The sequence below is a fragment of the Pinus tabuliformis genome, chromosome 6 (assembly GCF_031772625.1).
Source record: "Pinus tabuliformis cultivar Carrire ecotype Pingquan chromosome 6, CPIR1, whole genome shotgun sequence".
Taxonomy (NCBI): Eukaryota; Viridiplantae; Streptophyta; class Pinopsida; order Pinales; family Pinaceae; genus Pinus; species Pinus tabuliformis.
In genome coordinates, this window is record NC_142292.1 from 1,763,436,687 (window position 1) to 1,763,447,379 (window position 10,693).

A 10,693-nucleotide genomic window follows, 5' to 3' on the forward strand; every position below is an offset into this window, starting at 1 on the left:
ATTCATGTTGAGGGTCTAACTTGAGTCATGTAGAGTGTCTCCTACTTTATAGGAGCCTTGGTTGAGTTTGTTTTGAGCTGTAATTAATTAATTTAGTTTAATACAGTTAAAGTTAGTTAAACTAAAAAATATCATGGGCAATTTTTTTTGCGCTGCGGCCCTGACCTAGCCGACGCTGCGCAAGAGGCTGCCGGCCGCCTCGGCCCCTGTCTGCCGCGGAGGGCCTGTCCTTCTTCCTGCTGATCGCAGAGAACTCTTCTCGCGCCCTTGAGGCTGCTGCGCCTCTGCGCTCAGTCCTGAGGCGCTCTTCTGAGATCATGGACTCCAACGGGGGCTCGGCTCCCCCTCCTTCAGAGGTCCTGGCATTCAAAGCACTGATCGAAGCTTGCCCGAAGAGAGCCCCATCGGTGGCTCAGCAAAAGTTTATCAAGAGGATGGACAAGATCCCCTCAGTTGCCCTTTCAGAAGAAGAGACGTGTAAAGCAGCACTGAACCTGGCAGAGAGAGGTCTCATCGGCCAGTTCACAGGCCTCTGGCCTTCTCCAAAGTCAGTAGAAGATTGGACACAGAGAAACTGGAGCCCCCTGATCAAGGAGGGTGTGAAAAGCTACTTTGTTGGGAAAGGATACTTTGTCTTTGTGTTTGAAAACCCGGAAGACAGAAGCTTAATCTTCAGAAATGGCCCATATTTTATGGGACCGCAGGGCCTGTATCTGAATAAATGGTCCCCAGACTTCGATCCCTCCCAGGATGTCCCCTCAGCAGTCCCGGTATGGGTGAGACTCCCCCACTTGCCTCTCCACTGCTGGAACCAAAAATCCCTTGAAAACATCGGCAATGCACTGGGTAAATACATTGACAAAGCTGCAAGAAAAGATCAGTATTCATGCGCTCGAATATGTGTTGAAGTCGATCTGGAGGAGGGGTTACCGGAAGCAATCAAACTAACAGTTGCAGGCTGGGTGCATATCCAAGAACTGGACTATGAACAGCTTCCGTTCAAATGCAGACACTGTCACGAGCACGGACACTTCGCGAAGTACTGCAAGAAGAAGACAGAAGAGAAAACAGACAAACAGAAAGAGGAACAATGGACTCTAGTCCAGAAAACAACACACCCAAAAAAAGGTCCCAGCAAAGGAAAGACAACAGGGATGCCAAGCAGCTCCAAACCCATCCAAGAAGAGGAAGCAAATGTACAAGGGACAACAAGCACACAGATCAACCCAACAGATCCAGAGTATGAAAACCTGGTGCATGTAGAAAGCACCCCTCCATGCAAAGAAAGTGAGAAAGAAAAGCAGGTTGAAGCCACACAGGGCAGCCCACCCAACCCTTCATATGCAGAAGTAACAAAGAAAAAAACAATGGAAAGTTCAGGATCATCGGAAGATGAAGCCTATGAGCGTCCTACTAAAAGAGCTGGTAGAAAATCCCGTAAAGAAATGAGAGAAGAAGAGGCTGAGAGACTTAAAACCCAAGGGAGCCAAGCCACAATAGAAATGTCCATTGGGCGGAATACCAGGCCGAGACCTTCCAAGGGAGGTCCCACCCCTCCACTAGGTAAATAATGAAGTTTGTCTCTTGGAATTGCAGAGGACTGGGGAGCCCTGCAAAACTAGAAGCAGTCAAGGATCTTCTTAAAGCTGAACCCTCAGACATCCTCATGCTCCAAGAGACCAAAATTGAAGGGCATTCCCTTCTTGATATCAGCAGGCTAAAATGGAATAAAAATACAGGCAAGGCAGTTAGCGCAAGGGGAACCTCCGGAGGATTGGCTACTCTTTGGTCAGATAGCACATTCCAGCTCAATAATTATCATGAAACCCAGCACTGGATATACACTGAATTGACGCACAAAGTTAGTAAGTTGACTGTCTCTCTTTTCAATTTGTATGTTCCAGTAAATTATGCAGAAAAAAGAGAATGCTGGTACTCTCTATCAACTTACCTAGAACAGCATTCCCCAAACAATATTATCATAGCAGGAGACTTAAACATAGTTCTGAAGCCAAAGGAGAAGAGGGGAGGCTCCAGTACCAGAGACTCCATGCTGGCCACGGTGGAGGAGCTCGTACAGAGCTGGGATCTCTTAGACTTCCCTCCACTCCATGGGCTTTATACATGGTCGAATAACCGGGTCGGGTCGGAACAAATCTCCGCCCGGCTGGACAGATTTCTGGTCCAAAGCGGCCTTTTGTTGAATAAAAAAATCGCCAACACAAAAATCTTGCCCAAATTGACTTCGGACCATAAGCCAATACAGCTTCTATTGGAAGATGAAGAAGATTTGGGCCCCATTCCCTTCCGATTCAGCCCACTGTGGATCGAGAAACCGGGTTTTATCGAGACAGTGAAAGCTGCATGGGTCAAACCCATCACAGGTTCCCCCAGCTACATCTGGGAACAGAAGCTGAAGGCAACAAAATATGCGTTGAAGGAGTGGATAAAAAAGCCAGACCCCAATCCAACCAACAAAAGAAAAGAGGCAGTTCAGAGGCTGCACTCAATGCAAACGGAAATGGAGAATAAAGATATTACAGCAGAGCTTCTGGATGAGGAAGTCAAAACGCAACGATCCACCTACCAGGCCTTCCGAACTGAAGAAGAATACTGGAGATTAAAGTCCAGAAGTTTATGGTTAAAGGCAGGGGACCGGAACACTTCTTACTTCCACAGACAATACAGAGCTAGACTGTCCCGGAACCATATAGCGGAAATTAAAACCTCGGAGGGACATGTCTGCAAAGGGTTCGATCAGGTGAAAGGCGCTGCTGAAGCACACTTTAGGAATTTATACAACATAGGAATTCAAGGCGAGGAAGAGGAAATCTTTGACTTTCTTTCTAACATTCCCCAACTTGTTAACGCTGAAGAAAACACAGACCTATGCAGACCAATCACAATTGAGGAGGTTATCCAAGTTATCTGGTCAATGGAAGCCGATAAGGCCCCTGGGCCCGACGGATTCACAATCCATTTTTATCAATCATGTTGGGAAGTTATCAAAACTGATCTCCTCAAAATGATCAGAGGCTTTATGAGAAAAGCTAAAATAGGAGGTGGTATCAACTCCACCTATCTAGCTTTAATTCCAAAGGAAACCAATCCAGATACCTTTGCAAGATTCAGGCCTATCTCGCTGTGTAATGCTTCTTACAAAATCATAGCCAAGCTCCTAGCAAATCGACTCAAGCCTCTGCTCAAAAAGTTGATTTCCAGCAACCAAGGCGGATTTGTGGAAGGCAGATATATTATGGACAATGTCATTCAGGTTCAGGAGACCATCCATTCAAGCAAACAACGGGGTGAGAAAGGTATGTTGATCAAACTCGATATGGCAAATGCATTCGATAGAGTAAATCGTTTGTTCCTATGCAAAGTCCTGCTTTCTTTTGGTTTCTCTCAGCACTTTGTCCAGCTCATTAAAGCATGCATAGAATCCCCGTGGATTGCCCCTCTCATCAATGGACGCCCTACCAACTTCTTCCAAGCTCAGAGAGGTATCAGGCAGGGATGCCCTCTCTCTCCCTTCCTGTATATCCTCATGGCTGACTCTCTCAGTAGAAAGCTAGCAGTTGAAAAAACCGTCGGCTCCCTCCCGGGGCTCAAACCTTCGAATGTAGCAACTTCTCTAAATCATGCCCTCTTCGCGGATGATTCTCTGCTCCTTGGAGGTGCTTCCACCAGAATAGCGAAAGCCTTTGACAATGTACTGAAGAGTTACTGCAGGGTGACTGGAGCTCTTATCAACGAGAGCAAAAGCGAAATCTATAGTTGGAACGCTGAACAGCAAGAGATCATCAATATTTCGAGGATCCTCGGGTTCAAAGGTCAGGCCAAATGGGACAGCTTCAGATATCTTGGTCTTCCCATTTCCTCAGGGGTGAACAAGAGGTGTCTTTGGACTCATATAATCAGCAAAATTAAATCCAAAATCGCTGCCTGGGGAGGATATTGGTTAACAAAAGGCGGCAAATCCATTCTAATAAAATCGCAGCTGTCAGCTCTACCCATTTATCAGGCAGCCTTTCTCCTCGCCCCCAAATATGTCACGGACCAGATTGCTACCCTGCTCAGGAATTTCCTATGGCAAGGCGGGAAAGGTAACGATAAAAAGTTGCACTTAGTTAAATGGGACACGGTCAAGAGGCCAATAGATGAGGGCGGACTTCAAATTCGGGACCCCTCCCTTGTCAACAAATCGCTGGGCGGCAAACTGTTGTGGAAAATAATCAGCGACCCCTCACATCCTATCAGCATAATTTTACATTCAAAATACACAGACAAAGAAGCGCTAAGGAAAATGCAACTACAGTCTACAGCGACCAGTTCGCAGGTATGGAGGCTCTGTTGTAAGAGCAGCGAGTTCTTCAAAAAACACATGTACAGAATTCCCGGAAATGGTAAGTCCACACATTTATGGAAAGACCGAATTATGGGAAAAGACCCGTTGGCGGAAAGAGAGGACATCACAGAGCTCAGAAATTGGCTGGAAAGAGCAGGAGTTAACAGAGTTTATGATCTGGCAAGCTGGGACAACCGTGGAGAATGGTTAAGATGGGACTTCCATGGAGTCCCAGAGCGCCTAAGGGACCAACTGATTCAGCTCGAGAACCTGCTAGAAGATTCCACCCCAGTCAGTAGATTCAAAAAGGATAGATGGGGATGGGGAAAGTCTGGAGTATATACCTCAGCAGAGGGATATAGGACTCTTCAGGGATACAGGAACAACCACCATACTCCAGCCTTCTGGAAGCAGGTTTGGGAGCCATTAGCTCTCCCAAAAATAAATTTTTTCTTTTGGACCTTGGTACACAACAAGTTATTGACAGGGGACAATCTGACAAAAAGAAAGTTTGAAGGGCCTCATAGATGCGCTCTCTGCAGATGTCAATTAGAAACTGCCCAGCACTTGTTTCTAGACTGCGCCTTTGCCAAGGAGGTATGGGGGCTTCTTCTCCATGAATTCCAGATCTCTCTCCCTCAGCAAATCTCTGTCTCGGATCTGTTTGCGTCTTGGTGTGCTAGATACCCCAAAAGCATCCCCCCCAAGTCCTTTTGGCGTAGGATTTGGATAGCGCTGCCCAAATTTGTATGCTGGCAGCTGTGGTTAACTAGAAATCAGCAGGTTTTCAAAGACGTGCAGAACTCCCCATCTCAAGTTGCTGCAAAAGCTAAGGCCCTTCTACTGGAAGCGGCTCAGCAGCAATATTCCAAAGAAGACCCCCTGCTCAGGCCAGAAGAAAAAAGGTGGCTTGCTCTAGATCCGCATCCCCGAAAGTATAGAATCTCACCCCTGAAAGCAAACCCGGATTGGAGAAAAAGAGAGACTGATGACATCTTTCAAAGCTGGTGGAGGGCACAAAATGTAACTACTATTTTCTTTGATGGAGCGTCCAAAGGGAATCCTGGAGCCGCAGGTGCTGGTGGGATCATCTACTTCACGGAAGGGCTCTCCACTGTTTCTTTTGCATGGGGCCTCGGAGAGAAAACAAACAACCAAGCGGAGATTCTGGGGCTGCTTAAGGCCTGCCACATTGCCAGAGAGAAAAGAGCCAAAGATATTCAAGTTTTCGGAGACTCAGAAATTTTAATCAAAAAACTAATCAAAGAGGAATACTTCAACAATGCTGGGCTCAACAAAATAATGGACAGACTGAAGATGGTTCTACAGAGTTTTGATTCATACAAATTTTATCATATTCTCAGAAATTCCAACAAGGAAGCAGATCGCATGGCGAACTTAGGCAGCACTCTCATCAAAGGAATCTTAAATGTAAATGGGGAAAGTCTTTATCATAATTTGTGAAACTGCCTCTTTCCTAAGGCAGCAAAAGTAGGATTACAGCCATGTAAGCAGGGCTGCCTCGGCAAAGTCCCTCTCTGTTTTTAACATATAAATAAAATATACAACCGTTTTAGTTAAAAAAAAAAAAAAAAAAGTTAGTTAAACTAGTTCCAACTGATGGAAGAACTAGTAGGAGGTTAGACAATGGGGTGTTGCTTCATGTGTTCAAACAGTTAACTGATGATACAACCATAAATAACTCATGCATGTTAGATTTGAGAGTTACCAAGTTGAGATTGGAGTTCAAGGGCAACCTATTATCAGTTCTATAATCATCCAAATTGTACAGGTGGTGCATGCAGTCACAGGAAGGCCTACGATGGATTGCACAATTCCAATTGAGGAATTTCCCTAATTAATAGGGGTTAATTCCCAAGGAAACAACACAAGGAATAGGAGCTTGGAAGGATTGGAAATTGGCTAAGTATTGTCCTAGGCTTGTCTAGGAAGATGTGAGACATATAGAGATAGTGCAAAGGTTACTCGAGCTTGAGCAAAGCATTGTAATATTCTCATATTTGATGACTAATGCAATATACACATAGTAGGGGTTTTTAGTTGTGGATTTCCCTAGGAAATCATTGTGTAATGTGTTGATTGAATTCTTTCTATTGTACGCTTCATGATTTCTCAATCGATTAATTGTTTTAGTTGATGAGTATAGTAGATTCAAGTCTTTTATTTTAGCGAATTACATATGTAGTTTGAATCTACAAGGAATTTCTACATTCATTACTTCAGTTTAATTGGGCCGTAGCTAAGAGAGTCCAGACCCTTCTATACTAGTGCATCATTTAATGCAAGTAGATATTCCCTTGGCACATGATCCTAGCAGAATTTGGGTCTCGACCCTTTCGATTTGAGATAATGTTCAAATTAGCGTCTTTCCTAGAACACATCCAAATCTCTATTAACTTAGTGAATTGGCAAGGCCAATACTTATACTTGGTGTATTGTTCTATTGTAACCAAAACAATTAATAACCATTTTATTTTACTCATACAGGAAAAGAAAATGAGCCCCTACCAATTTCTTTTTTATTTCTAATGCCCAATATTTTGAGTTTATTATCTATCCTTTGATTGCTTTTGGTTTCCAGGATGGTAGCTTTGGGAAGTCTCATTTCATAATTTTATGTCATGAGAAACAAATGTTTGAAACTCTCTATGATATTCCTGGGTAGCCCCAAATTCAAGTTACCTCTCCTCCCTCTTCATGGTTCTTATTCTCAGACATGGACATTAGAAAGGTCATTTGGATGATGAATAATAGAAAAGCAACAAATGAGGAAGGTTTTCAGGCCAATTTCTTTAAATGTAATTTTCATGTTTTGGTTTCTTACTTGGTTGATCTCTTCAAACGTGTGCTCTATATAGGTTTTCCATCAGCAAGGTTACATCACTTTATTTACTAGATACACAAATTGGGCCCCAACTAAGGTTCCAACAACTACAAAACATTCATGGTGGGCCACATGTTCTTGAAACTCTATGCTATTATTCTTTGTGTGAAGTTCTCTTGTGAGCTTGAGTAGAGATGCCTTAGATCTTGACCACATATTTACACTTAGGTCCATCATTAAGGAGGCACGACATTATTCTTTGAAATTTTATTGTTGTTGTATGGAATTTTAAAAAAAAATGGACCCTCTCCTCTAAGAATCTTTATTACATATGCTTAGCCACATTGGAATCTCCTAGACCCTACTAACTACCATCATGTGTCTATATGGGTCGATCCTTGGTCATCTTCGCATAGTTCATGGGATGTCTGATTTATTCAGTACCATTAGGGTTAAAGAGGGTTTCCCCTTGTGTTCCATATTTCTTGAGATTTACTAGGCATGGATTGAAGTGGAAGACTTCTCTCCTTTGTAGTTGAATGAGAGATATATAAGATGTGTTTGGGAACTCTATAAATACCTTGTGGGTGAGGTTGTATCTCAAATTTTAAATGTTATTTTTTGTTGTTGATGTAATCTTGGCATGTTCTTTTGGAAGCAAGAAATTAGTAACCTTTTCCATTTTCTGTTGGGATATCATGGGAGTTTTGTCAATGATTATGTTGTTGTTTCTACTTATGGACTAAATGTATAACACATAACTGTGAGGGCTCTTCCTTGTCTAAATTCCAACCATGCCCAAGGAATTCATGCACAAGGTTGCATGAATATAGAAAAGGATTTCATCCCAAATATCAAACACATTTGAATTGAATACATGAATATAATTGAGTTTTAATTTATATAAAACATGTTTTATTCGAAATTGAATTGTTTTGATGCCCAATCTCAAACACATTTGTAATTGAATATATTCAACATTAAATTATTTTCATGCCAAATCTCAAGCAAATCTGTAATTGAATACATGTTGCCTGAATATTAAGATGGATATAATAGCATCATATTAAAATTAAAATTATATTGAATTTAAAATAATATTTAAAATATATAATATCTTGTGATCTGTGGGAGAAATTCTAATGGATGGAGCATTGAAACCCTCGTGGCGGCTAGGTTTTTGCACTAACCGTCCATTCTATGCTTTTTTTGCATGAATATTTTGCAGATCTCTTTTGTAATGGAAAATTCCAGTGATCCGACAAAAAATATAGTTTCTTTTGCAGGTATGGCTGCTAGTCTAGCAAGCTCTTCTTCGATTTCATACAATTCCATGTTGAAATTTGGTTATGATCTTCTGGTGGTTCAAAAAATTCCTTCCCTCAATGTTCTTGTGGATGAGGAAGCTATCAGTTGTGAAAAAAAAATCGAAGCAAGGTTTGGTTTGCAGGTTTAATGGGTTTTGGATGTGGTTGGCTTATCTGCACAAATACATCTCTGAAACTTGGAAACCCCTTTCAACAAATGAATTAAATATTTACCCTTTGGCTTGGGTTTTTTATTGTGGCTTTTCATAACATATAGGACAATAAGGCCATTTGCAAAGTTGGGCGGTGGTTCTAAGATAGTGTTGGTCTCTTCATCCAACCCCAGAATCCCACTTTTAATCCAGTAACTACATCAATCTCTACGACTCTAGTTTGGGTAAGGATTTTGAACCTTCCATGGCAATTTTGGGGTCTTTTGTCCCTCTCCTCTATTGGGAATGCATTTCAACAGTTTTATTGTCGTTGTCCTGAAACTGCAAAATGTTTCAAGACTTCTTATGCCCAAATATGTGTGGATATGGACTTCAACAAGGTTTTTCCCATGGAGATTAATCTTACAACTCCAAACTATGTTTGGGTCCAAAAGCTCGACAATGAGAATATCTATTTTTAGTGCAGAGCATGCTATGAAACAGGCCATTGAATTAAAAACTACCCCAAACATTTATAGAACATAAAAGATAGGAACAAAAATTCAAAGGCCCAAATGGTGGGAAGGAGTTTAGGGTGTTTAGTATATGATATTTGAAGAGAACGTGCTTCAAGATAAGAAAGGATTAAAAGACAAGAAGGAAGCAAATACAACAAAAAAATTACATTAACATTTACAAAGCCAAGCAAGAAATACCAAATTCTAAAGAGGATCCTCCAAACTCAACAAAAGTAGAAAAGCAACAAATCCTCATGGAAAACAGATCCCCTCTTGAATCCACAAGTATTCTTATTGGAAAAGCATCTTCTTAGGCAGATCAGGCAAATGAGGAAGAATCCAAATTTCACTTGCCAAAGAATGATATGTCGAAAATAGAAGAAAACACGGGCTAGACTCAAGTTGGGAAGAAAGGAAAAGGAAGTCCACCAAGAAAAACAAGCAGTTAGACTAAGTCAAAACAAAAGTAGTGAATAATGGAATGTAAATGTGTCTGGATCTTAGGAGTTTTTTGGAGAATTTTTAGTTGGAAAGGGTCTAAAAGTTTTGTGTCATGGGGAACTCGTTTAAGGGTTTGGATTGAAGCCCCCTGCTCAATTTCAAACCTTCAAGGAAGATGGAATATGTAAAGTTTTTGGCCTAGCAACCAATTTTTTTAATAAAAATTCCTACCTGTTTCTTTGAAAAAATATAAAATTTCTAATGAGACTTCTCTTCTTTGACTTTAATGAGAGATGTCTTGGATATGTTTGGGAGCTCTATAAATATCTTGTGGTTGCGGTTGTATCTCATATTATAAATGTTATTTATGTTTTGGTGAAGTAGTCTAGACATGCTTTTTTGGAAGCAATAATTTGGTATACTTTTTGCATTTTCTATTGGGCTATCATTGTAGTTTTGGCAATGATTATGTTGTTGTTTCTACTTGCTTTTTTCTTTTTTCTTTTTTCTCTGAACAAAAAGGCTACAATTATATTTATATAGAAATAAAATTGCAATAGCATACGCTCTTGGTATTCGTGTAGCTTTTTCAACTTCATTAAGTTTCCAAGGTTATAAAATATTATTTTCCATTTGACAAAAAGGAGAGACTGTACCATTTTCCACTTCCTCAAATTTTTTAATATATATATATATATATATAACGTTCCTCCAATATTTGGAGTAAAAATATGATATGGCAGCTAAAGATGCCTCCTGCATGAACAAATATTTTACAAAATTTACCAAAAATGGTAACATAACATTAAAAAATAGGTATGTATGATGATTCAAAAAGTGTATAAAGAAAAGGATAACTAGTCACTCCCAAAGGTCAAGGAAAATTTTTGTGTGTTGCCCGTATTTGTATTATGTGGTTTTCCACTAGCCTTGACTCATCTCTAGTCCATCTTTCGAGGGAGCATTTGATTCTATGTTTCTTGACTTGTAGATGTGATCAAAAGCAATATGAAAGAAATGAGTAAACCAATGCATGATTTGCTAAAAAAGTGGTTGTGATAGCCCTAATTACTTAACCTCAT

General features: G+C 40.8%; 1 protein-coding gene across 1 annotated transcript; it reads left to right on the top strand.

Annotated features, from left to right (window-relative positions):
- The first annotated feature begins 317 nt into the window (after window positions 1–317).
- On the top strand, window positions 318–5,812 carry LOC149265996 (uncharacterized). The gene is made up of 3 exons (XM_089406731.1): window positions 318–880; window positions 1,010–1,504; window positions 1,597–5,812. The coding sequence occupies exons 1-3, from the start codon at window positions 318–320 to the stop codon at window positions 5,810–5,812; spliced, it is 5,274 nt and encodes a 1,757-aa protein (XP_089262857.1).
- The last annotated feature ends 4,881 nt before the right edge of the window (window positions 5,813–10,693 follow it).

Excerpts from the sequence above, each read along its gene's own strand:
- LOC149265996 (XM_089406731.1), top strand. The coding sequence starts at position 318 with ATGGACTCCAACGGGGGCTCGGCTCCCCCTCCTTCAGAGGTCCTGGCA. Across the intron at positions 881-1,009 it reads AAAGCTGCAAGAAAAGATCA|ACACTGTCACGAGCACGGAC; the intron begins GTATTCATGCGC and ends GTTCAAATGCAG. Across the intron at positions 1,505-1,596 it reads AGCCAAGCCACAATAGAAAT|AGGACTGGGGAGCCCTGCAA; the intron begins GTCCATTGGGCG and ends TTGGAATTGCAG.